The 27,645-nt window shown below is 38.5% G+C and overlaps 1 protein-coding gene across 2 annotated transcripts in view; it reads left to right on the top strand.

Moving 5' to 3' along the window:
• The first annotated feature begins 713 nt into the window (after positions 1-713).
• Positions 714-27,645, top strand: part of SCAMP1 (secretory carrier membrane protein 1) — a 90,692-nt gene continuing 63,760 nt past the window's right edge. The window contains exon 1 of one of the 2 annotated variants that reach the window (XM_036764652.1): positions 714-940. In XM_036764652.1, coding sequence (XP_036620547.1) covers positions 884-940 — 57 coding nt within the window. In that variant the 5' untranslated portion in view covers positions 714-883. The remainder of the gene's footprint in view (positions 941-27,645) is intronic. The other variant, XM_036764661.1, reaches the window with a different exon arrangement.

Genomic DNA, 27,645 nt, shown 5'->3' with positions numbered 1-27,645 from the left:
TGCCCCCCTGGGTAACCCCAGTGAGCTTCCTGAGCATGCTCCATGATCAGAGCCTATAAATGTGTTATCCACTTCTCCATCTTTTGGAGACTACCCAAAGTGCCAGAAAAACAGTTAAAACAGTTGAGAGGGATTTTAAGGTGGACTGGGGCGGGGGGAGTCTACACACAACTCAGGAGGGAGCTGAGGGGAGGGCATGTCTCCCCTTCTCCTTCTGGAGAATTGCAAATGTTACTTGCCACGTCATTACGCCACATCGTGGCTTACCATTAAAGACGACCCCAGGGCCCGGCAGTGCGTTTTAACCACACAACTCCCCACCTCTCTGAAGGGTGGGGAGGGGGGGGATTTTCCCAAGGGAGGCAGATGGGAGGAAGGGCAGAGAGAAGGGAGGAGTTATGGTTGGCGTCTCCTTCCCAGCCAAAACTGCCTCTCCCTTCACCTGGCCCATGTAGTGCCACACGCCTGCTTCTTGTCGCTGGCAGCAGCTCAACCAAGCTACGGATAAGACCACACGATCCAATCGCAACCCCGTCCCTTCCAGGGCTGAAATGGTGGATCCACCTAAGCTCTTTCCCTGCTCCCTCCCTTCCTCCGCGCTCCCATCGCTATTCCCGACTGAGCTTCCGTGAAAACCCGGAGCGGTGGAACAGTGCCCGGGAGGGGCAGCCGCTCCGGGCCGCACAGAGCATGCTCAGTAGCTGGGGCCCGTTGGGTCGCCAATAGGAGGCCGTCGCGCTGGCCCAGGATCGGCTCCGCGGCGGCGGCGGCGGCGGCGACGTGAGCGCGCGAGGGGGGCGGCGGCGGCATCGGCGGCAGCCTCGGCGGCGGCATCTCCTTCTCTCTGCCCCTGGGCCCTCCGCTGGCCGACGCCGCGAGCGAGATGTCGGATTTCGACAGTAACCCGTTCGCAGACCCGGATCTCAACAACCCTTTCAAGGTGAGCGGCGTCGCCGGCATTCTCTCCCTCGCCCTCCGGCCCCGGCGGACGCAGCTCCGAGGGGACACCGGCACAAGTTTCGGTCCTCGATCCCTCGGCCCAGGAATCCCTTGCCCGCCCGGGGTGGGGGGCCGGCCCACGCGGGGCTCCGCCTCCGTATAGCTCTGGGGGCTTGTTGGCGTTTAGGCGAGATGGGTCGTGACCCCCCCCCCCCGAAGGGCGCCGTGGGGGGTGTGTGTGGAGGAGAAGAAAATAGCCTAGGGGGAGGGACAGCGGGGGGAGGTGCGTGGGGGGGGGTGTGCTAGAGGTGAGGAAAAGAGGGGCTGGGTTGTCATGGGGACCCGGGCGGGTGTCAGCGGGGGAGGGTGGGGTGCCTCTTGGAGGAGGCTGCGAGCTGCTGCGTGGGAGTGATGGGAAAAGTGTGGAGGAGGAGGAGGAGGTGATGGAGGAGGAGAAGGTGATGACAGGTACTGCGTTGCACAGGGAAAAGGGGCTTTTGTATTTGCTACTGCCTAGCTATGACTCTGCCAACCTTCTTCCAGTTTGGGGGGTGGAGTGGGGGGGTACCCTGAATATTGATTTCAAAACAAAAGTTAATGAAATAAGTATATATATTTTTAAAACCTCAACCGCCCCCCACCCCCACCCCCAACCGCAGGTGAGTGATGTCTTCCAGGCACCTCAACTGCCCGGTGCAAGGTAAAACAGCGAGAATACTTTCCGAACTCCTGTCTTTGTGCGTCGCCGTAGACTGGCGGTTGCATTTCCCAGTTCACCTTCTTTCCTTCACTTGACTATATAGCTTCTGCAATACTTGATTGTGGAACAGTTAAAGAGGTCCCCATTAGTTTTTTCATAGAGCTGATAGCGTTTTGGCTGCCTCTCTTACCCGGTTTTATTCAGTGGAAATGCTAACTGTCTCATGGCTCTACTTCATAAAGGAGTGCTGCTATTTAGTGAATATGAATCCGACCTCTTTTCCTAATGTTTAACTTAGTTGTCTCTTGATTTCTCATGGGTGATTTAGTGTAGGTAGCAGGAATCAGTATGCATTTGCAATAACAGAATGTGATTTTGCAAGTTTTTTGTTGAGCTTCTGTTGATATTTATGCTGATTTTATCTTTAGGCATTTCCGAAGAAAAAATTCAGTTCATGTTTTAGCCAAAGAATCCGTATTGTTTATATCATCTTTAAATACAGCACTATTAGTTGAGTTTCTAGTTCTTGTTTATGATTTGCGAGCTTTGTTCTGTTCAGTATACCTCTATAGATAATGTAATACAATTCACATGATTTCAAAAACATTTTTTCTTAACTACATGAAGTTATTTGAAAGCCTTCCGAAAGTATGAAAATGAGAACCTTAGTCTTTGTGACCTTTGCTGATTCAGAAAATTTATTACAAGTATTTCCTCTGACAGTTTTATTTCAGGGTTTTTCTACCTTTTCTCATAGGTTTGTTCCATCTAATACATCTTTTCACATAATTTATCCTCATCATACATTTTTGTTGCGTAGTCTACTGCTTTGTCATTATGTTTTGCTCTGACTCTTCCCCTTTCTGACATTCAAACTTTGCAGTAAGTAGTTTGAAATAATACCATTGCATGTGGCATAGTAAAGTCATTTAAAAACTTTGGTACATTATTGTTGTTATTATTTTGCAAGGCTATTGGGGTTAACTGACTTGCCCAGGGTCACACAACTATTAAGTGTCAGGTGTCAGAGAACGAATTTGAACTGAGATCCTCCTTATTTTGGGACTGGTGCTATAACCACTAGGCACCTAGCTGCCCCCAAAACTTAGGTACTTTATAAGGACTGATGTATACAGAGGTCAGTTAAAATTGTTTAAGCTCAGAAAATGGTAAATATGTCATGTGATACAACTTATGTTAAAGGAAGTAAGACTTCTAGTGATTAGTACATAATCTTAATTTAGAGCATTTTTGCTTGTATCTTTAATTTTTCACTCTTTTTGTCTACATTTCTTTTGCTCTTTCCAACATAGGTATACTTCCACTATATTTGTCTTTTTTCTTCTTTCATGTTTCTTTAGTCATTTTCCTTTTCCCAGAATTCTATATCCTCATTATATATTTTTCCTTTTTTTTTTTAAACTTTGGGTTTCTATCCACAATTATTCACATTATATTTGAATTGAGTTCCCACTACCTTAATCTAAGTGGGAACTAATTAAAATGTTCCAGGGTCAGTTTTCAGCACCATTTTCCTTTCACCCTTTGAATCCACGTACAAATTTTTTTCTTTGAGATTTTCAGCCTCTTAATTACTATTCCCTCTTATTTAAATATATTTTGTTTTCTTTTGTTCTTTTTTTATTTTTCCCAAATTAATATTTCTTTACCTGTTTTTACTTTATGTTCAGAAGGTCATGACAAGCACTTGTTTGAACCTTGGCAGTCAATGTCGATTTCTGGTATCTGGCTCAGTTTTTGTTTCGAGAACATGGCAGTACCATTGTAACATTAAAATTTTCAGGCTATTGTAAAATTACTGTTACTCTAATGATTCAGTTCATGTTTATATGGTTCAAGTTTACAAAGTGAATTCTCCAACACCCTTTATGTACATACAGTTATGAATTGTTTTAATTATACATGTTTATCATGAATGAAATTTTTGTAACTTTAGACTTCCTGTATGCTTAGGATTGGTGGCAACTTCAGTTGCCCATAACATAGAATAGGAGCCTTTCGCCAGTGCTGCTGCCTCTCTCCCCAACCAATTCCTTACCTTGGTGAAGCTAATTAGATAAATAATGCGGATGCTCTGGGAAAGGGTGTATCATGCTACTCCCCTAGGGCTCTATGAATTCTAACTTTTCGAACCAAAGAATATCCTCTTGGTCACCATTCAACTATGCTGTCTCCTCTTAGAGAGTAAGCTCCCCATTGGTCAGCACTGTGCTTGGCATATAATAAATGTTTGTTGTTGCTGTTCAACTGAACAGCAGTATCTGCCTCTTTGTGACCCCATTTGGGGTTTTCTTGGCAGAGATGCTGGAGTGGTTTGCTGTTTCTTCCCCAGCTCATTTTACAGATGAGGAAGTGAGGCAAACAAGGTTAAGTGACTTGCCCAGGGTCACAGAGTAAGTGTGTGTCTGAGGCCAGATTTGAACTGGGGGAAATCAGCTCTTCTTGACTCTAGGTCCAGCACTCTACCCACTGCGTCACCTAGTTGCCCCAGTAAATGTTTACTAAATGCTTTTCCTTTCATTTAAAAAAATGGCCAGAACTAAAGTGAGGTTTGAAAACTTCTCAGCACGCCATCTTGAGTTGATATCACCTGGTTTAAAGCAAAAGGGGGAAAATGTATTGTTTCCATAGACAATAAATATTTGCTAAAATGAGATTTTTGATTATTTTTGAGTTTTACAAAGTCAATAAAAATAAACTTCTCTTTATATACAATTTTTAAAAAAAAACTGTCAAGAGACAGCATCTAGTAATGGATAGAGAGCTGGTCTCAGAACCAGGAAGAGCTAAGTTCAAGTCCAAAGTCTGATATAAATTGACTTTGAGCAAGTCAGTAATCTACAGTACTGTTACTATAAGTTGCAGGGAAAGTGTGGGCCTGCTTTGGTAGAGGAAGTTTCCTCCCCTGAGAGTTGTCTAAACCAGTGAAGTCACAGGACCAGTCTTTTCTCTCTCTCCCTATTTTTTTTAATCATACATGTGAAAAACTAAGTAAATAATAGTATAAGATGACATTATGAGACATCACAAAGAAATAGGTGATTTTGTGTCTAACGAGGGCACACTGTAATAGGAAGAAATCACTGGGGATTTAGACAATAGTAAACATTTATTAAGTACCTGTTATGTGGCAGGTGCTGTGCTAATCACTGGGGATACAAATACTAAAAAAAGATAACCCCTGTCCACAAAGAGCTTACAGTGGGGAGAAGATGATATGGGAAAAGCTGAAAAGGGTGGGAACTAGGAAGGGCAGGGTTAGGGAGGCTGCATGGTCAAGTCCCGAGAAGTATAGTAGTGCGAAGTGGTGCAGTCGTAGGATTAAAATGGTCAAGGACTTAAAAATTCAGTTCCAACAAAGTGCCTACTATATACAGCACACCTGCAGAATAGGAATACAAAGATGAAACAGGACCTAGTCCTTGTCTTCATGGAACCCACATTCATATCCATGATAGAATAAGTACACAGATAACTCATGCAAGCTGAAACATAATGTATATAATAGAAGCACAAGCAGAACGGTTATGAGGGGGAATCTGAGAAGGCTCTAATTTGACGACCATTGGGCACCTATTACATGTCAGATATTGGGACAAAAATGAACCTGTCTTTCCCTTCAAAGAGCTTATATTTATTGGGATGTACACGGATAAGTAAATACAAAGTATTTTGCTTTGAGGCTCACATGAGCTAACAAAGCTTTTTGCAAACTTTAAAAAGTTATATAAATGTCATTATGTGGAGGGTAATTAATACAAAATAATTTTGAGAGAGAGAGCGCGCCAACAATGGGGAGATCAGGAACGGCCTTGTATAGGAAGTGGTGCCCAAGATGTGCTTTGGAAGAAACTAATCCCTGTTTTCCAGACATGGGGAACTACCAACACTTTAAACCCCCAGAGTCAGGACGTAGAATTTGTATACATTACAGCTTCATATAGAAGTGATGTCAGAGCTGGGACTTGAAAGAAAGGAAAGATTTAAATAGAGAAAGACAGAGGGAGGTGCAGTGGAGGGCATACTGAGGATCAGCGGTCAAATGCCATCTCTGATGCTTATTTACCAGAGTGACTTTGGGCCAATAACTTAACTTCCTGGAACCTCAGTTTTCTTATCAGTAAAATGAGAAGTTTGGATGAGATGACTTCTGAGGTTCCTTGCAGCTCTAGATCTAGGTTTCTGTATGTGAAATCCGTCCTAGAGGTGGAAGGCTATGTGCCTGAAGGATGGTTTGTACAAAAGCACAGAGGTGGGAGAGGACAGGAGATCAGAGAGAGGTAAATGGTCTCATTTAGGAGAAAAAGGATGTGATAAGTCTGGAAAGAAAGGTTAGAACCAGAGTATGAGCACCTGTTACTGTGCTAACTCATAGGATTATAAGACATTGTCCTAGAAGGAAACTTATGGGTTCATTTAATCCAAATCCCTCGTTATTACAGAAAAGGAAACTGAGGTTAAGAGTGGTTACAGTGGCACAATGGGTCTGCTGCTTTCTTTTCTAGGATTTTCTTTACTATGTTATGTTACTTTTATTGAGAAATTTGTCTATTTTTCTTTGCTTTAGTAGTTAACCTTCACAATAATGTTGTCTTTAGAGCCCATTCCATTCAACTGCTTGAATAGGTTGTTTTTAATAAGTAAAGCCCCTTGGAAGGGATTTTTAGGGAGATGTGTTAAATCAAGGTTCCATTTTAGGGGCAGCTAAGTGACACAGTAGACAGAGTGTTATGTTAGACCTGGAGTCTGAAACACCCGAGTTCAAATTTGTTCTGAGACACTTACTGGCTGTGTGACCCTGGGCAAATCACTTAGCCTTTGTTGATTTCCTCAGCTATCAAATGAAGGTGCAAAATGGTGTCTACCTCATAGGGTTGTTGTGAGGATCAAATGAGATAAAAAAGGTAAAAAGCACTTAGCACAGTAACCTGGCACATAATGGGTACTATATGAAATGTTATTATAATGATTGTTATTAATTGTGATAGAAATGAAAATTAATCAGTTTATCTTATTTCAAAATCCTTTAATATGTACTTTTATACCCTCTGTTCTACTCAGCACCCTCATCTTGAAGAAATATTAATTTTATGTCTTACTAAATTATACCTAAGAGTTAGTATAGGCTTCATAAAACATTTGTTTTTGCTCTCCTTTTTTTGGTGTTTTTATAGGATTACCATGAGAATGACCTAGAATTTTATGACCGAAAAGGACCTTAAAGATATGTGGTCCATCACCTTAATTTTGCACATGAGAAAACAGCCATAGTGATTCTGTCCCTGTCATGCAGTTGGTGACAGAGTTGGAATTTCATTCAGTCTCCTGACTTCCTAGTCTTTGCTCTTTCCATCATGAGTGCTTGCTTGTCTCACTTAGGACTTGACCAGATTGATATTTTGGTGTCTGGGTCCCTGTGAGTCCTTTACAAGAAATTCTTTAACAAGAGGTTATTTTTACTTTAGTTAACCACATATTTTTTAGCTGTTTGGTCAGTGGGGCCCCTGATACTCCTATTTCTTCTGAAGTGTAGGTAGTGTCCAGTTGGACTAATGTGGTAAAACCTGATTTGTTGATTCCTGCCAAATCTGCATTTTAAATGACCTGTTGGTAAAAGGACACTGCACTGCAGTTTAGAATAGACCATTTGTTCTGTAGGCGGTGGTTAGCTGAGGAAAGTTATTTATCATGATAAAAAAGAAACAAAAAACATTCAAAATATATTTGAATTGTCTCTAATGCAATGTATGTGAAGTTAATTCCCCCCAAAGAATGTTATTTTTTGTAAAACACAAGAATAAACATAGGGCAAATGCAATTTTGACAAAAAATTTGTGCTTGTATTCGCAGGAATGAGGGAAGATTTTCTTTCGCTTGACTAAGTGTTAATAGGACAGATGAGCTATCTTGAATATAAGATCATGGCTTTTTTTTTTTGACTTCTTGGCTTAGTGTCTACTTTGTCTTTCTCTAATAAGAAACTCAAGTATAGAGTGATTAAAAAAAACATATTCAGTAATTTTCTTCAGTTGTTAGAAATTATTGAAAGAATTTACATTTCGAAAAGATAATTTTTAAGACTTAAAGGAAATATTTCTGAGCAAACTTATTTCCAGTTCTAGTTGATACCCTAGTGACACTAGTTGACACTTTTTTACATGCTGTGCATGTGATCAGAGAGTTCCATATTTGGTAAAGGGTTTTATTTAATAAAAAGATATGTGTTCATTTACTTCATTAATTAATCAGTAAAATTTGTTTCACATAAAGTTACAATTAAGTGCTTATTCTTAAACTTCTAGAGATATAAGTAAAATAGTAACTTAATCTAAACATTCATTTAAAATGATCATTATATATGCTATGCTGGTTCATGGAAATGTTTACATAAAATATTAAATGAAAAAAGCATAGCATAAAATATATACACACTCTATCTTTGTAAAATGTGTACGTGTGCAGTAATAAGAGTAGGAGATAATTTTGGAGGTGTATTAGATTAGAATTTAATATTTATTAGGTGGTTGGGTAAAATTATTTTCATTTTTTTTTTCAATTTAGTCATTAGAGAGGCAGTGAGGTATAGTAGAGTGAGTGCTAGATCAGGAGTCAGGAAGACCTGGGTTCAAATCCTACCTCAGACATTTGTTAGCATTGTGATCCTGGGCATGTCTTTTAACTACTCGGGGTCTCAATTTCTTCATCCGCAAAATGAAGGGCTTGTCCTGGAACTTTATGTCTTTTTAGTTTTAAATCTATGATCCTATTTTTTTTAAAAGTAAGCATTGGTGTTCTTTTTAAATAATAATGGTTAAAAAGGAAGGTGCACTTTCACTTCAGTTTGCCTGATCAGTGAATTGGCACTTAAAAAGAAAAGTTGGTTTTAAAGTGATCCATGATTCAGATTTTCTTCTGTTTAACTTTCTAGTTATAATTAAATAAACTTAGAATCATGGGATCATAGATTTAGAAAGCTGAAAGGAGTCTTGTAGGTTATCTGTAAGCTAATTGGGTTTCAGTCCACTCTCTCTAGCCGGCACCAGACTACCAGACCAGATCCTGCTTCACATGTCGTTTAGCTGTCCAATCCCAGCTACCTTGTTATCTGTCCTGCTCTCCCACCTCCCCATTGCTCTGGAATGAAATCAATACTACTAAACCACCATTGTTCTTGGAAAGAAAGTGAGTTGACTAATCTGTGGATCAGCTCTTCATTGCTGTGACCCTTTCCTGGCTACCACTCTTCCCCCTGACACACACACAGAAGGACGGAGAGATCTATATTGCTGTAGATAAAGGTGTATCTGTAGAGATATATAGTCTCCTCCTGTTAGCATGTAAACTTTCTGAGGGTGGAGACTTTCTCTTTTGTTCTTATCTTTTTGCATTATCAAGCATATGGCTTGAAGCACTGTCAGCACTTAGAATGATTTTTCATTAGTTTATTCACCTAATCATAAAATTATAGATAAAAAGCTGGAAAGGACAGATATTAGAGGTAATTTTGTCCAATCCCCTCATTTTGTAAATGAAGAAACTGAGAGCTTAAGTCACTTGTCCAAAGTCACACATGGACCAAAGAGTACAGCTGAAATTGGAACACGGGTGCTCTGACTCCATTACACCACATTGCCTTCCACCTTTCAAAGCACAAAGACAAATGTGAGTTTCACTCATTGGTAATTTAAAATTTGAGTCTAGGGATTAGTAAGGATACTGAATGTTTTTATTATTGTATTCTCTATGTAACTTTTGTTCGGAACTTGGCTCAGGCAAATTATAGTTCCCAGTATTTAATGGTCAGTTCTACTCCCAAGTTTCTCATCTGCTTATTAGATTACAATCCTTAAAAAAGATGTGCATGCTGAGTTTATAATTTTATGTGAAAGTATATAAAGAAAATTATACATATTATCTTTGTCCTTCAGTAGATTATAGAGCAACATGAATTACGTTTCATACACACAAGATGGAAAGGTTGTAGTAAATAAAAGCAGTGAACTGATAGGACTAATTGCATTTTAGAGTAGAAGGCAAGGATAAGTGTATAGGAAGAGAAGAGAATTAATTGTGGAAGGTTTAATTGATCAATTAAATATGTGTTGAGTACCTGCTGTATGCAAGGCACTTTATGGTATACAAAGAGGGTAAGTTCTTTAAGGACAAGGTTGTTGTGTTAAAATGAAACTGGAAAGCTACAACATAAATATGTGGGAAGTTAAATGAAAAAAGAGATAAGGTGGTACATTATTAATGTCAGGTGGATGGTATAGTGGTGCAGTAGGTTCAGAGAAGGGAGAGGGGGGTAGTAATGAAATTGTTTAAGTTGAATGTACTGAGGAGGAGGGATTTTTAGCCAAGCATTTAAAGATGAGTATAATTTGAATAGATAGGAAAGGTAGGAATAAGGATTTGGGGATTAAAGGAAGTTTAGGAAGGCATTCTGGATGAAGAGAACTCCATGAAAGCTGCAGAGGTGTAGAATTTCTTCCGGACTTGGAGAGCAGACAGGTCTGAATGGAGCCATGGATTTGGGGAGTATGTGGAGAAGTCAGACCAAAACAATCAATGAACATCAACATGAACAACATGAAAAAGAACAGATTAGGAACTTGATAGAAGTCCCATTAAACTCCTGCTTTGTTGCATCTGCTGGTTTAGCCTTCAGTCTAAGCTGCCACCTACCAAATTACAAGGACTCCTCAGTACCTGACTGACAAGGGATTGCATCCCCAAGGATCAATCTATATCAGATCTCAGTTTGGGGATACTTCTCACCAGAAAGTTGGGTACGATGGTTTTTTTTTTTTTTTAAAGCTACAGCTACTCAAAAAGACAGACCATTAAGATTAAGAGTGGTTATGATCTGTGTCAATGGGGGAGGTACCCACATCGGTGAAATCACAAATCCTTGAATTATTGGAGGCAGAGGAAAGGAAGTTTTCTAGCATTTGACATTGCTTGAGAAAAGATTTGGAGTGAGGAAATGAGAAAATCACAGATGCTGATTTGGAATTCATTTCAACAAGCATTTAAGTGCCTTCTGCATGCCAGGTACTGGAGATATAGAGACAGAAATGAAACATTCTCTGCAGTTGAGGAGCTTACAGCATATTGGGGGAGTGAGGGAACAATATATATGGGATAGATAAATACAAAATACATATAAAATAAATTCAAAGTAATTTCAGAGATGGGAGAGAGAGTACTAAGCAGCTGGGTGGTGGAGTGGATAGAACCATGGGACTGGAGTCAGGAAGACCAGAGTTCAAATATGGTCTCAGACACCAGCTCTGTGACCCTGGGCAAGTCACTTAACCTCTGCCTCTGTTTCCTGAATTGTAAAATGGGGATAATAATAGCACCTACTTCCCAGGGTTGTCATGAGGATCAAATGAGATATTTGTAAATCTCTTACCATGGTGCTCAGCACATGATAGACTTAACCAAAGCTTCTTCCCTTCCCTTTCATTTCTATAATAACTGAGGGGATCAGAAGGACCACATTGTGTAGAAAACTGCACTTGAGTTGATCCTTGAAAGGAGCTAAGGATCCCAAGAATCAGAGATGAGGAGGCTGAGCAATCCAGAAGGGGCCTTTGAGGCATTCTGCTTTAACCCATACTGGAACAAGAATCCTTTCTCCAACATAGACCTTCAAGCCTTTACTTGGAGATAAGTTGTGAAGAGAAGACTCATTACTAGATATCTTTAACTATCTAACTTAAAAGGAATTTTTCATTTACAGCAAATATAAAATTTCCTTTTTACAGCCTTCCCACTCATTATTACTAGTTGTGTTCTTTGGAGCTACGTAGAACAAATTAATCCCTCTTTCATATAATAGGCCCTAATGTAGACCACTATCATGTCCTTGCCTCCCCCACCCCCCGAGTAAACTAGGGATTTTACAGAGTAAGAGGTGAGGGGAGGGTGTATTAAGGCGTATAGGATATGTGAAGACATTAAGAAGGGAGATGGAGTGCTATACCTGAGGATCTGAAAGTAGGCCAGTGTGGCCTAGAATAGTGAATGAGGCTGGAAGGAATTTGGGGCCAGGTTTGAAGGGTTCACAGAGGTTTGTATTTGATCTGAAAAGTGTGAGGTAACCATTGGACTTTATTGAACAGGGAAGTGACTTCATGAAACCTGTGCTCCAGGAATCACTTTGGCAACTGTGTGGCTGAGTTGAAGAAGGGAGAGACTTGAGGCAAAGAAGGCCCTTGGGGGTATTGTAAATGGTCCAGGTGGAAGATGATGAAGGCCTGAACTAAGGTGATGGCTGTGTAAGTGGCAGGAAGTGGTGGTGGTGGTGATGGGGAATAAAAGAAATACTGTGGAGGTAGAATTGACAAGATTAGGCAAATGATTGGATACCTGTGGTGAAAGAGTGAGTAGTAGAGGGTCACTCTAAAGATATGAACCTGGATGACCTAAAGGATGGTAGTGCCCTGGATAGAAACAGGGAAGTTAAAAAGAGAAGTGAATTTTTAAGGAAAGATTATAAGTTCTATTTCAGATATGTTTAGTTTGAAGTGCTTACAGGAGGCCATCCTATTGGACATTTCCAGCAGGAAGTTGGTGATGTAAGACTCAACCTCTGGAGAGATGTTAATGCTGGATAAGGTAGCTTCAGATCTGAGAATCATCTATAGAGATGACAAAATAAAAAAGATATAGAGAGAATGTAGAGAGAGGACAAGGATCCAGGAGAGCCTTGGGCTTATAAACAGTGGTAGGGGACATCTAGCAACAGAGTTTGAGGAGTGGTCAAATACTTAGAGATATAGAAATAAGAGAAAAATGTCAGGAAAGCCCAGAGAGTCAGATGCTGAAGAGAAGTCAAGAAGCATGAGGATTGAGGAAAAGTCCATTGGATTTGTCAACTAAAAAGTTATTGATAACCGACTTTGTTGACTGATTTCGTGCTCGTAATCTAGTAAATCCACTCTCACCTTTTCAGATGAATTGTGTTCTAGCCACCCCGCCTGCATCTTTTGTTTGTGAGGTTGATTTTTTTGATCCCAGCTGTAAAGCTTTACATTATTTTTATTAAATTTCACATTATTAAATTCAACCAAATAGCCTGTCAAGATATTTTTTTTTTGGAGGGGGAAGGCAGGGCAATTGGGGTTAAGTGACTTGCCCAAGATCACACAGCTAGCTAGTAAGTGTATCAAGTGTCTGAGGCCGGATTTGAACTCAGGTCCTCCTGACTCCAGGGCTTGTGCTCCACTCACTTCTCCACCTAGCTGCCCTTCGATATCTTTTGATCCTGACTTTTCCATCTACTGAGTGAGCTATCCTTCCTAGATCTGTGCCATCTACAGATTTGATAAGCATGTCATTTATGCCTTTTAATGAAGCCCTTGATAAGTACCTTAAGCAGCATGGGGCCCAGCGCAGTTCCCTTGGAGCCTTCCATTATAAGATCTTGTAACCACTATCAACTATTCTTTTATTCCAGCCATTTAACTGGTTCTAATTCTACCTATCTTTACTATTGTTTATCCCATAGTTTTGCATTTTTGTCCACAAGAATAACACAGAAGGCTTTAATAATACTTTCCTAAAATTGTGGTTTATGTAGCATTTATTCTCCTGTTCAGCAAGCCCAGTTGTACCCTGTCAGAAAGACATATATGGTTTATTTGTCATGAGCTGGTTTTGTTGTAGTTCTGCCAGGGAGCCTGTAAGTCTCTAGCTTCTGTTCTCCTGAGTCATGTGCTTTCTATTAAAAAATGGAATCTTATGGAAATGAATGTCGAAAACTAAAAATAAATGAATAATTAAAAAGAAAAAAATTAAAAATAATTTTAATTTATGGAATAAAACGAGCATTTCTCTAACATAATATAACAAAAAAGATGATTTAATATGAAACTGCATATCTTTCATGCACACTTGCTATTCCTTTCAATATATAATAAATTATCATGTAAATTTCTTTTTACCTCTTTTTCCCTCTCCTCACACTAGAGATTGCTACTATTAGACACTAATATGTATGTGTGTATGTGCGTGTGTGTGTGTGTGTGTGTATATATATATATATGTAAATAAAATCATTCTTCTACTTATCAGTTCTTTCTCTGGATGCAGATAATGTTTTCCTTCATATATCCTTTGCAGTTAATTTGGAAATTTATAATAGTCAAAATGACTTATTCACTCAAAGTTGTTCTTAAAATAATATTGACTATAGTTTGTGTCTTTTTGTATCCCTAGCACTTATAGTGCTGGCACCTGGCAGGTGTTTAATAAATGGTTATTGTTTGATTAAATGACATGAATATTTTTTAAAAATGGAACTTTGTTTTCAGTTCACTGTGTGAATGCGAAGATGTGGCCTATTACTGAGGTCTGCAAAAGCCCATCTATTCTTTTCTTATATCATCAGATACCTACCTTACATGTATATACCATTTTAACAAGGGTTTTTTAATGGATGAGAAAGTAGATAATATTGATTAGTTTTTCCTGATATCTTCAAATTGTCCTTTATAAAAAAAAATAATATTTATGATTGTTGTTGTTTTTGTGGATTCTTCCCATCTTTGAGATAACAAGAATTGATCCCTGAGTACCTTGAAAATTGTCTACTTTCAGTATAGATTTTCCCTGTGTGTACCTGGTCAGCTCTTTATTTATTTTTGAGTCCCATTTCTATTTCCACACACAGCAGTTGAGAGTTCTAAAATGTTAGAACCTCCCATCTAAGATGTTAGATATTCCAAGTATAGGACTTCCAAAGGTGATAGTTGAGAAATTACTGATTGATCTGTTCAATCAGTCATCTCTTTGTTGTATTTTCTTTTATAAATTCACTTGCATTAATTTGGGTTAATGATTTCTTGATTTAAATTTCTGTAGGATTATTTTCCTTTCTGTAGGATTATTTTCCCTCCAGGGGTGTGTGGATTATTTTCCCTCCAGGGGTGTGTGTGTGTGTGTGTGTGTGTGTGTGTGTGTGTATGTGTGTTTAGACAATACTGGTATGATATCTATTTGCCTCCTCAACGTTTTACAAATGAGTTTGCATTCTAAACTAATATTTTCCTTATGCTTCCATGTCTTTCTGCTTTTCAGGTCCAAGTGTTTGCTGGCTGAATCAGTTTCTGGATTTCTGTTAGCATTGCAGTAATGTTTTTTTACATTATTGTAATTTCTAGAGAAATTTAACCAACCAGACTCTTGGCTTTTATCTCTTTCTCATTTCTCTTAGTCAGTAGATTTTTAAAAGTAGGTTAGATTGAACTATGGCAGTCATATCTGATTGAATCTTCTAACCTTTATCCTTTTCTAATTGGGTTTTGATTTTTTTTTTACCTTTACTGTAATGAGTAGATTATACCACTGTAAGTAGGCAGTTAATTTTGAAATGTTTTGCATACCTGTAATGAGTTGTTTACTGGCTGTTAAGACCCTGTTAATTTCTTTTTTTGTGTGTGATGTTTGAGGTGTTTTTTGAGTAATAATACCACATATGACCATTTCTTTTTTTGTGGCATCTTTCCCTTTTCAAGACATTGAAAATTGATCTGTGAGCTCCTTTAAAATTGTCTTTAGTACAGAGTTCTCTTGTATGTACTTCGTTAAACATAGTTGTTTTTTTTTTTTTTGAGTTCCACGTTCAGTGCTTTGCTATTTTCATTTTGAAGACTATATTCTTGATATACAGTATAAAAGGCTCCTGGAAATTGACAATAGGGAAATTTGGGATAGAGGTGGATTTTTTAGGAAAGTTAATTAAATTCTTTTTGATATGTTGAGTTTGAAATTCAAATGTTGAGTAGAAGATGGCGGCTGGAAAGCAGGGACTTGGGTGAGCTCCCCGCCAGGTCCCTCCAAAAACTTATAAAAAATGGCTCTGAACAAATTCTAGAACTGCAGAGCGCACAAAATAGCACATGGAAGCAGGGCTCCAGCCCAGGACAGCCTGGATGGTCGCTGAGTGAGGTCTATTATACACCGAGCTGGGAGCAGAGGGGAGCAGAGCCCAGTGTGGGCAGCGGCAGGATCAACCAGACCAGGAACCAGGCGGAACAGGCCCTAGTGCCCCGAATCAGTGATCTGTGGCAGTTACCAGACTTCTCAACCCACAAACACCAAAGACAGCAGAGAAGGTTAGTGGAAAAACCTGCGGGGGACAGAGTGAAACTTGGCAGGTTGGCTACTGACCCGGGGCAGCTGGGATGGTACAGCTACAGAACTACAGCAGCAGTTACTTCCGGCCCCAGGCCCACCTGGTGGAAGGAATTCAGCGTTGAATCAGAGCAGGAGTGCAGAGCTAGCTTAAGATCTGAGTCAGGTCCAGGTTGGTGGTTTTTGGGGGAAGAGGAGCACTGATGTGGCAGAGCTGGCTATATAGAAATAACTCTGAAAACAACAGTGCATCCCCTCAAACTTAGAACAAAGTACTCTTTACTCTACAAGCAGTCATACCCCTACAAAAAACTCAAGAGTCAAGTAAGTTGGCTAGGAACATGGCCAGGCAGTGAAAACGGATTCAGATTCAGTCTTAGACTTTGGAGTCTTTCTTTGGTGACAAAGAAGACTAAAACATACAGCCAGAAGAAGTCAGCAAAGTCAAAGAGCCTACAGCAAAAGCCTCCAAGAAAAACATGAACTGGTCTCAGGCCATGGAAGAGCTCAAAAAGGATTTGGAAAAGCAAGTTAGAAAAGTAGAGGAAAAATTGGGAAGAGAAATGAGAATGATGAGAGAAAACCATGAAAAACAAGTCAATGACTTGCTAAAGGAGACCCAAAAAAATACTGAAAAAAATACTGAAGAAAACAAAACCTTAAAAAATAGATTAACTCAAATGGCAAAAGAGCTCCAAAAAGCCAATGAGGAGAAGAATGCCTTGAAAGGCAAAATTAGCCAAATGGAAAAGGAAGTCCAAAAGACCACCAAAGAAAATACTACCTTAAAAATTAGATTGGAGCAAGTGGAAGTTAGTGACTTGATGAGAAATCAAGATATTATAAAACAGAACCAAAGGAATGAAAAAAATGGAAGACAATGTGAAATATCTCCTTGGAAAAACCACTGACCTGGAAAATAGATCCAGGAGAGATAATTTAAAAATTATTGGACTACCTGAAAGCCATGATCAAAAAAACAGCCTAGATATCATCTTTCAAGAAATTCGTATCAAGGAGAACTGCCCTGATATTCTAGAGCCAGAGGGTAAAATAGAAATTGAAAGAATTCATAGATGGCCTCCTGAAAAAGATCCCAAAAAGAAAACTCCTAGGAATATTGTTGCCAAGTTCCAGAGCTCCCAGATCAAGGAGAAAATATTGCAAGCATCCAGAAAGAAACAATTTGAGTATTGTGGAAACACAATCAGAATAATACAAGATCTAGCAGCTTCTACATTAAGGGATCAAAGGGCCTGGAATACAATATTCAATGGAACTAGGATTAAAACCAAGAATCACCTACCCAGCAAAACTGAGTATCATGCTCCAAGGCAAAATGTTGACTTTCCATAAAATAGAGGACTTTCAAGCTGTGTCAGTGAAAAGACCCAAGCTGAATAGAAAATTTGACTTTCCAAGACAAGAATTAAGAGAAACATGAAAAGATAAACAAGAAAGAGAAATCACAAGGGACTTGCTAAAGTGGAACTGTTTTGTTTACATTCCTACATGGAAAGATGATGTGTATGATTCATGAGACCTCAGTATTAGGGTAGCTGAAGGGAATATGCATATGTGTATATATGTATTTGCATGTGTATGTATATGTATATAATATGTATATATGTGTGTGTATATATATAGACAGGGCACAGGGTGAGTTGAATATGAAGGGATGATATCTAAAAAAAAATCAAATTAAGAGATGAGAGAGGAATATATTGAGAGAGGGAGAAAGGGAGAGAGAGAATGGGGTAAATTATCTTGCATAAAAGTGGCAAGAAAAAGCAGTCATGTAGAAAGGGAAGAGGGGGCAGGTGAGGCAATGAGTGAATCTTGCTCTCATCAGATTTGACCTGAGGAGGGAATACCATACACACTCAATTGGGTATCTTACCCCACAGGAAAGAAGAAGGAAGAAGATAAAAAAGGGGGGATGATAGAAGGGAGTGCAGATAGGGGGAGGAGGTAATCAAAAACAAACACTTTCGAAAAGGGACAGGGTCAAGGGAGAAAATTCAATAAAGGGGGGGATAGGTTAGGAAGGAGCAAAATATAGTTAGTCTTTCACAACAGGAGTGTTGTGGAAGGGTTTTACATGATACGCATGTGGCCTGTGTTGAATTGCTTGCCTTCTTAGGGAGGGTGGGTGGGGAGGGAAGAGGGAAGAGAATTTGGAACTCAAAGTTTTAAAAACAGATGTTCAAAAACAAAAAAAGTTTTTCCATGCAACTAGGAAATAAGATACACAGGCAATGGGGCATAGAAATTTATCTTGCCCTACAAGAAAGTAAGGGAAAAGGGGATGGGGGGAGTGGGGTGACAGAAGGGAGGGCTAACTGGGGAAAGGGGCAACCAGAATATATGCCATCTTGGAGTGGGGGGAGGGTAGAAATGGGGAGAAAATTTGCAATTCAAACTCTTGCGAAAATCAGTGCTGAAAACTAAATATATTAATAAATAAATTTTTAAAAAAAGAAGAAAAAAAGGTCATAATCCTGGGACACATAGCCATTGTCAAGCCACATCTGGCATATTGTAGTCAGTTTGGGGTGCCATATTTTATCACGAACATCCAGAGGAGAGCAAACAGAAAGGGAAAGGGCTTTAAATTGCTGACATGGGAGGATTAGTCCTAGGAACAGAGAAGACTTAAGGTGAACATGATAAGTATTCTTCTTATAGAAGGATTTAGCTCTATACTGTTTGGCCCCACAGGGCCAAATTAAGATAAAATGAGAAGAAACAATTTTAGGCTTGATTTTAAGCAATGCATTCCTTCCTGACAATTAGCACTTTTCAAGATAAAAAAAGTTGGGTTTCAAAGATTGAGAGTGTGCTCATTGGTAGACTTCAATAAAAATTTCTGATGATGATAAAAGAAGAATAGTAGGAGTAATAATGGACATCCTTGTTTCACCTCCAGTCTTTTTGGAAATGCATCTAGCTTATTCTTATTGCATGTAAAGCTTGCTGATGCTTTTAGGTAGATGCTATTTATAATTTTAAGGAAGACTCCATTTATTCCTATGCTTTCTAGTGTTTTTGAGAGCAATGGGTGTTGTATTTTATTAAATGCTTTTTCTGCATCTGTTGAGATAATCATATGGTTGATTTGTTGTTGATATGATCAATTATGCTGATAGTTTTCTTAATATTGAACCCGCCTTGCATTCGTGGAATAAATCCTACCTGATCATAGTGTATTATTCTCATGAAAAAAAATAAAGTATTGAGTAGACAATACTCAGGAAAGAGACTTTGGGCTGTTTATGTAGATCTGGCAGTTATCTGCACTAAGCTAATAGATTCCTGGGAGTCATGAGATTTCTAAGAGAATCTATGGAGAAAGAAGAGAGCCTAAAACAGAGCCTTGGTGTATACTCATAATTAAAGGGTGTGACTTGGATGATAATCCAGCAAATGACTGAGAAGGAGAGCAATGACACAAAAACTCAGGGAGGAGAAAATATCTAGGAAGAGTATTGGTGAGCAGTATCAAATGTTGGGGAGAAGATTTGGGGAAAAAGCCTTCAAGATAATCAACTTTGATTGGTTAACAAGTAATGAGAGAGAATGAATATTACAGTGAGGAGTTGGATCTATTCTATTGAATTTTGATTATGTCATTTACTTCTAGTAGCCTTGGGCAATCTAATCAAAGAATTTATCCCCACCCAAACTGGGGTAAATTTGGGTGAGGTCTGACTAAGATTGAGGAGAGTTAATTCAATCACTATCAGTAATATCCTTCAAGAGACAACTTTGAAATCAGGAATATAGAAAAAGGGGAAACTCTGGATGTCCCCAAATCATTGGTTATTAATAATTATTTCTCTCAAGAGATAGAGGACAAATGCTAGCAGAGATAGGATCTAAGGAAGGATTTTAAGGATGGGGGAAGATTTGGAAATGGCTCAAATTGTTGATTTTTTTGTTTCCGGCTTTTAAAGATATAAGTTACTTTCATTTTTTTGGTGCCTTTTTTTGGTGGTTCTTGCCATGCTCAGTACTTGGACATAAATAAAATATTCTTATTTAAACTTAAAAATAGTTTTAATATTAAATTACTATGTTTCATTGAATATTGATTATAATTATTATAATAATTTTTCATTTTCATTACCATGCAAATTTATATATATAAAATATATATATATATATATATATATATATATATATATAAATTTTTTCTTGAAAGATACTACCTCTTACAGATATGGCCTGTATTTAAAACAATTCATCTTTGTGTCTATGGATATAAATCATTATTTGTCTTGGATAATAAAGAATTTGCATCTTTTTTTGGCTCTCATGTTAGAGGAAGACTAATACTTTTATGAATTAAGAACTTTTCATTCTCCTAAGTATTAGGATTTAAAGTGTTAGCAAGTAATTCCAATAATTTGACCCACTAATTCCACTGCTGGTATGTACCCTAAGGAAATCGAATGCAGAAAGGTCTCATATATATATACCAGACTATTCAGAGAAGCACTTTTTGTGGTTGAATAAAGCAAAACTCTAGAAACAAAGTTAGATATCCAGTAATTAGGGAAAGAAAACAGAACCAAGAAAGGAGGAGATACAGTGACTACAGAAATGTAAGTGGAAAAAGTAATTTACAACTGAGCTTGGATTATAACTGGTTGGCCTTTGTATTTAGGGGTAGATGATGAAACACATCTCTCTTCCCTCTGTAGAAAGGTTGGGAAATGGAGATGCTGAAAATTATACTCCCTGGCAGAATGCAATCGTTGTATCTGTTGGTTTTGCTTATGCTTTTCTTGTTTTCCAGGAAGGGTAGGAGGATGGCTCAATCTGTAATGAAGTGATTGTGGTGCCAAAAATGAAAGGCATCAGTGAAACTTAAGAATAGTTATGTGGTGAATGCTTTTCGGTATGTTTCTTGCCATGTTTCTCCAGACCTTATTCGTAAAAGAAGACATTTTTGTGAGGGTTTTATAGGGTTTTTAAAAAATTTTTATTTTCAGTTCCAAATTCTCTGTCCTCCACCCCTTCCCCGCCTATTGAGAAGGCGAGAAATAGGACACCCATTACATATGTGTATGTATGTATATGGGTATGTACATACACATGTATACATATACTCATATATATGAGGTCATGCAGAACATTTCCATGCTAGCTGTATTGAAGAAAAATAGACTTAAATTTTCACTCAGAGTTCATCAGTTCTCTCTCTGGAGGTGGACGTTGTTAGAAACATACTTACATTGTCTGGGAATAAACAATACTCGTTGGAAAGCCAGGAACGTTTTAATTATAGATTTCATTTATTCCTCCTGAATAAATAGGTACATCCCCTGAACAGAGTGCAGGAGAAAGTACAAAGGACTCAGATGGACGTCAGTCCTTTTATTGACCCCCACCTCGAATCTCCCTCCAGGCTCTTCATTGGCCAGATGCAAACCCCTGACTGTCTATGTCATGCCCTCCTCAAATGGCTCCTTTAAGCATGCTTCTAACCTTTCACCTGACCCACCAGAGGCCTGGTTTCTGCTAAAGCTGGGGGGGGAGGGGGAGAGGGATACTTTCAACTCTGTGGAAACAAAACTCCCCCTCCCCCCAGCCTATTCTTACAGAAGCCATTTCGTGTCCTAAGTCCTTTGGAATTGTCCTCATGGATCATTGTATTGATCAAAGTAGCTAAGTCTTTCACAGTTGATTATTATTATAGTATTGCTATCACTAAGTACAATCTCATCCTAATTCTGTTCCTTTGCATCAGTTTATATAAGTCTTCCCAGGTTTTTCTGAAAGCATACCTCTTTTTTTTTTTTTGTTACAGCACAGTAGTATTCTATCATAGTCATATACTACAACTTGTTCATTCCATTATTCATCCAAGGTATCTCCTTGATTTCCATTTCTTTGTCACCAGCTGCTATAAATATTTTTGTACATATAGGTCCTTTTCTTTTTCCTTTGATCTTTTTTGGATATAGTCTGAGTACTTGTATTACCGGGTCAAAGGGTATGCATGGTTTTATAACCTTTGAGCATAGTTCCACATTGTTCTTCACAATGGTTGGACCATTTTCCAACTTCACCAACAGTACATTAATATACCTACTTTTCCACATCCCCTCATTTTCCTTTTCTGCCATAGTACCCAATTTGATGCTTTTGAGGTGGCACCTCAGAGTCATTTTAATTTGCAGTTCTATAATTATTAGTGATTTAGAGCATCTTTTTCATATGGCTTGATTCTTCTTCTGAAAACTTCCTGTTCACATCTTTTTTTTTTCCAATTTAGTTCAGTTTCCTGTAAATTTGAGAAATGAGACCTTTGTCAGAGAAACTTGCAAAAAAAAATTCCTCCATTTGCTGTTTTCCTTCTAATTTTGGCTGCATTGGTTTTGTTTCTGCAAAACCCTTTTTGATTTCATATAGTCACAATTGTCCGTCTTACCTCCTGTATTTATCCTCTCTGTCTTTTGTTTGGTCATGAACACTTTCCTCATCTGTATAGATCTGATAAATGTTTTTTTTCCATGTTCCCCTAATTGGCTTATTATATCGCCCTTTATGTTTAAATCGTGTAGCCTTTTTGACCTTATCTTGGTATACTGCCACACTACTTTCCTGTTTTCCTTGCAGTTATTGTGAAATGGTGAATTCTTGCCTCAATAGTTGGGATCTTGGTGTTTTATCAAATAATCGTTTACTGTGGTTATTTACTTCTGTGTATTGCATTCATAATCTATTCCATTGATCAACCAGTCTATTTCTTATCCAGTACCAGATTGTTTTGATGAGTACTGTTTTGTAATGAAGTTAGAGATCTGGTACTGCTTGGCTGCTTTCCTTCATTTTTTTTTCCAAATTCTTTACTATTTGTTGCTCCAGATGAATTTTGGTGGTTTTTTTTGTAGTTTTTTTAAAATAGGGGTTTTTTTTGGTACTTTGATTGTTATAGCAACTAAATAAGTAAATTAATTTAGGTAGCATTGTCATTTTTACTATATTGTCTCGGCCTACCCACATGGAGTTAAATAGTTCTCCAAATGTTTAGCTCTGTCTTTATTTGTATATAGTGTTTTATAATTGTGTTCATATATTTTCTGTGTGTGTCTTGGCAGGTAGGCTCCTAAGAATTTTATATTGTCTGCAGTTATTTTAAATTCAATTTCTCTTTCTGTCTCTTCCTGCTGGGTTTTGTTGGTAATGTATTGAAATGCTGATGACTTATGTGGGTGTTTATTTTATATCCTGCAAATTTGCTAGAGTTGTTAATTGTTTCATCTAGCTTTTTAGTTGATTTTCTTGGGTTCTCTAAGTACACTATTATCTCGTCTACAAAGAGTGATAGTTTTGTTTCCTTGTTGCCCGTTACCATATTTCCCCATGTATAAGATGCACCTTAATTTTGGGGCCCGAAATTTGAAAAAAAAAATGTATTACATAAAGTTATTGAACTCAGGTTTTATTCATCATAAAATTCATACATTCTCTTCATTCATTCATACTGTACTGTTTACATCATTGCAATTTTAAGTATTTTAAATGCTTCTTTAATTATAAGACATTGGCCAGTCTTAAGATATGGTAACAGTTAATTATTAGAAACTACTTCTCTAAACCTGACTCTTAAAAAGGAGTCTCTCTTTTCTTCTTTTAAGCCAGAACGCCCTGATTTCTGCTTTTAATTGGGTTAGTAAACTTTTTAATATCAGACAAATTCTTTGCAGATATAAATGAACTCCTGACTGTGTAGAAATATGAAGCCTCTGGTTCAAGTTCCTCACTTAGGGTACTTTTGTAATTACCATGAGCCAGAACTACATAGGAGTGTTAATTATGTAAATCAGACTATAGACAAAATGGCAACCTCCTCACTCTCACAAAAGTAAAAGGGAAATGAAGAGTGTTCCCAACCTTAAGTTGAGGTGCTGATTAAGAAAATCTACAAAAGGGTTTGGAAGCATTCCTCAGAAAGGCTGGTCAGAGTATGTTGACCACATTTGACCAGGAAACTGAAGTACTGTATTTCACCGCATAATTGTCCCACCCTGGTTTATAACCTTCATCGTGTAATTGTCTCATGGTATAATTCTATTCATCAATGTGGCTTAAAAGGTAAACAGAGCAGCAACGTATTCACCAATGGCATATGGATACACATTTATCTCTTGCACATTGTGAGCCATGAGCTTAGAATTCTCAGCACATAGGCATTGCCAGTTTATTTCCAAAAGCCAACTTTCGTGGTTTGTTTAAAGTGTTGCAGTACTAACAGGTATCGTCACTCAACCCAATGAAGAACCATAGGCTCAAGGGGAGCAGGCAGGCCAGCAAAGCTGCCATGAGTAAGTCATGTGATATGGTAAGACTTGCATCTTCCTGTGCTAGCTAAACTGTACAGTTCATCTGCCAGTGATACATTAATGTTCAAAGCATTTCTTTCTGATTATGAGTAAATATTAAAAACTATTCTGTGAGCTTCAAGCTGAAAGTGACTGTGTTCCCTGACAGCATGGAAACAGAGCTTCGGAAAGACAGTTTTCAGTGAGTGAAAAGTTGGTGCAGAACTGGTGGAAATTAAAAGACAAAGTAATACCGGCACAAATTTTTAAAGCTTCACATATGGTCCCCCCCCCTTTTGCAAAAAATTGACATAAAACCTGCGATAATTATGCAGTGAAATACAGTAGGAAGAAGCTCTGGTGGTTGTTAGCCATTTTAGTAGCCCTCCCAACTTCTAGTTTAGGGGTACCTTAGCTATTTTTGTGATAGGTTATCTTTCATCTACATGTGCCCCTTCTACCTTTCGGGTGTGCATAACCCCGTTACTTCTCTGGAACCTCCCATATCTGGAATCCTTCTTGCTGGAAATTTCTGGCTTCCTACTTAATTGGTGTATATCTGCCTTGGATATCAGAAGGGAAGATTAATTAGATGTGTCTGAGCAATACCTCACACCTCCCTGTATTACAGTGGGCCTGCTTCTGCACCAGTGAGTGGCCCTGTTACATTGAATGGAATCCAGAGAGTGACTTTTGTATTGAAGGGAATCCAGACATTCACACATACTGATGAGAGAATTTGACATAACCTAGTTGCTTAGTCTAGAGGCCTACCACTGACTCTTGAAGATCCTCTCACCTTCAATATCCTACACTGGTTAAGCTGTGGATGTATCCTGTCCCTCTAGAGATCTGATTGTAACTGTGATCAGCTTTTCTTGGCTCATCACTATGAAGAAACTACCTATCAATTTTCAGGCAATATTGTATCAATAATATTGGGTGTCCTTAGGAAATTGTTAGATGTCATGAGGACATGGTATCTAGGATTTGGGTCTCATTTTAGGTGTATTTAGACTTTTCCTTCTTGGCTCTTAATGAGGCTTCATGTTGGTGCTAATGATTTCTCAGTTATAGTCTGGGTAGATTTTTACATTAAAAATTTCAACACTTTGAAAATACATTATGGAGCTGTAATTTTGTCAGTGTGGCATTCCTTTTACTGAGCATATTTCAGCCTTTCTTTAAGTCCAATAGTAAGTGGTCTTTGAGAGTTACTGTAGCTAAAATATTTCGCTTATCACCTTGTGGCTAACCTGGGGGTGAGAGCCTCTCTGAATGGTGAGGCTAATCTTTAGACAGTAGCTTTACAATTTTAATCTTTGGGCCATAAGGCAGAGCTATTCAAACTTAGTAGAACTTGCTTTCCACTGGTGTAGGATCAACTTCATGTCTCAGTGAGAATTTTGATCATAACCTTCTGTTTTTCCATCTCTCCATTTGTTTAACTTGTCCTAAACCTATTCTTTGTTCTTCTACCCAGTCCATCACCTTTGTTCTAGCTTCACTTTCTTCCCTTCAGTCTCTTGATCCTTTTGATTGACTTGATTGTGTCTTTTACCCTTAGATCTATTACCCCACACCTAGCCAAACTCCAGACTTGGTTTACCTATCCTTCACCATCCACCCTTTTATGTACGCTGGAAAAAGTAATGCATTTATGCCAATTGAGTCCAGTGCAAATTAACTTTATCTAATCTCAGATGGGCCTTAACTGCTACATGTAAGTCCTTTTATTCTCCATCACATTTCCCACTCTCTTCTGGATTTCTGTCCACAAGTCCTATATGCTACCACTTTTTTCCCTTTCTCTTCTCTCACAGAGGAGCCTCACTTTATATTTTAGTGAGAGAACAGGTCATCTCTTGTGAACTCTCCCTTCTTCCTTCTTCGTTATTCTGTACACCAAGCCAGGGACCATCTCCAGTCGTCCCGGTCTATATTTTGCCACTGGACCCAGATGGCTCCAAAGGAGAAAGTGAGGCTGGTGACTTTGTGGCAGCCTTCCCTCAAATCCAATTCATTTACAAGTCATGCCATCACCTTCCTGATGTCATGGTCCTCTTTGAGAACAAAGGACAAGCAGCAAAAATATGCCAAGCCTCCTCTTTGTCTTATCCCATTCTCTTCTCTCTTTATTCTCCAAAAATAAGGCAGTTTTGGTCAAGGCCACCCCCCTACACTTCTACCTTTGAATTTGCACCAAATGTAAGAAAAATCTGCCCAGATGCCTCATTTAGTTCAACATTTATAAAATACTTAACTATGTGGTAAGCACTGTGCTAGGTGTTAGGGTTACAAAAACCAAAAAAAAAGCAGCAACTTTCCTAAAATAACTGACATTCTGTTAGAGGATGAAGATGGGATACAACATACTGGTGTGCAAGTAAATTGCAAGGTAATTTCAGTACCAAGAATGTACCTAGAACTTGGGCAGGGTGTAAAGTGGGAATCAGGGAAGCCTTCTGAGCTGAGCCCTAAAGGAGACTAGGGATTTAAAGAGGAAGTACATTCCAGCCATTGAGAAAAAGCCTGTGCTTCAAAGAGATAGGAGGTAGACAATTAAGTTTGGGACACAGCTATTAAGGAGCCAGACTCAAGGTATTTAAATGTCAAGCCAAGGAGTTTATATATTTTTTTCTTAGTGGCAAGAGTCAAGATTTTTTTTCCTTTTAAATTAATTAATTTATTTTTAGTTTACAGTATTCAGTTCCACAAGCTTTTGAGTTCCAAATTTTCTCCCTTCCCTCCCCTTTCTTCTCCCCCCCTCCCCAAGACGGCATGCAATCTGATATAGGCTCTATACATACATTCACATTAAATCATGTTGTAAAGAAGAAACAGAACAAAAAAGAGAGCAAATATGTTGCCTCAATCTGCATTCGGATTCCATAATTCTCTCTGGATGTGGATAGCATTTTCCATCGTGAGTCTTTTGGAGTTGTCTTAGAACCTTGCATTGCTGAGGAGAGCCAAGTCTATCAAAGTTAGTCATTGCACAATGTGTCTGTAACTGTGTACAATGTTTCTCCTGGTTCTGCTCTCCTCACTCAGCATCAGTTCATATGAGTCATTCCAGGTTATAATGAAGTGCGTCTGCTCGTCATTTCTTATAGCACAATAGTATTCCATTACATTCATATACCATAACTTGTTCAGCCATTCACCAATTGATGGATATCCCCTCAATTTCCAATTCTTTGCCACTACAAAAAGAGCTGCTATAAATATTTTTGCAAATGTGAGTCCTTTTCCCATTGGTATGATCTTTTTGGGATACAGCCCTAGAAGTAGTATTGCTGGGTCAAAAAGTAGGCACTTTTTTGTAGCCCTTTGGGCGTAGTTCCAGATTGCTCCCCAGAATGGTTGGATCAGTTCACAATTCCAAGAGTCAAGATTTTTAAGCAGAGGAATGAAATGATCAGATCTGTACCTTAGGAAACTTATTTTGGAAGCTGTGTGGAGGCTAATTGGATTGGGGAGAAAGTAGAAATGGAGGAATTAATT

This window comes from Trichosurus vulpecula, chromosome 1, assembly GCF_011100635.1.
Source record: "Trichosurus vulpecula isolate mTriVul1 chromosome 1, mTriVul1.pri, whole genome shotgun sequence".
Taxonomy (NCBI): domain Eukaryota; kingdom Metazoa; phylum Chordata; class Mammalia; order Diprotodontia; family Phalangeridae; genus Trichosurus; species Trichosurus vulpecula.
This window is presented reverse-complemented; position numbering and strand designations above follow the sequence as displayed.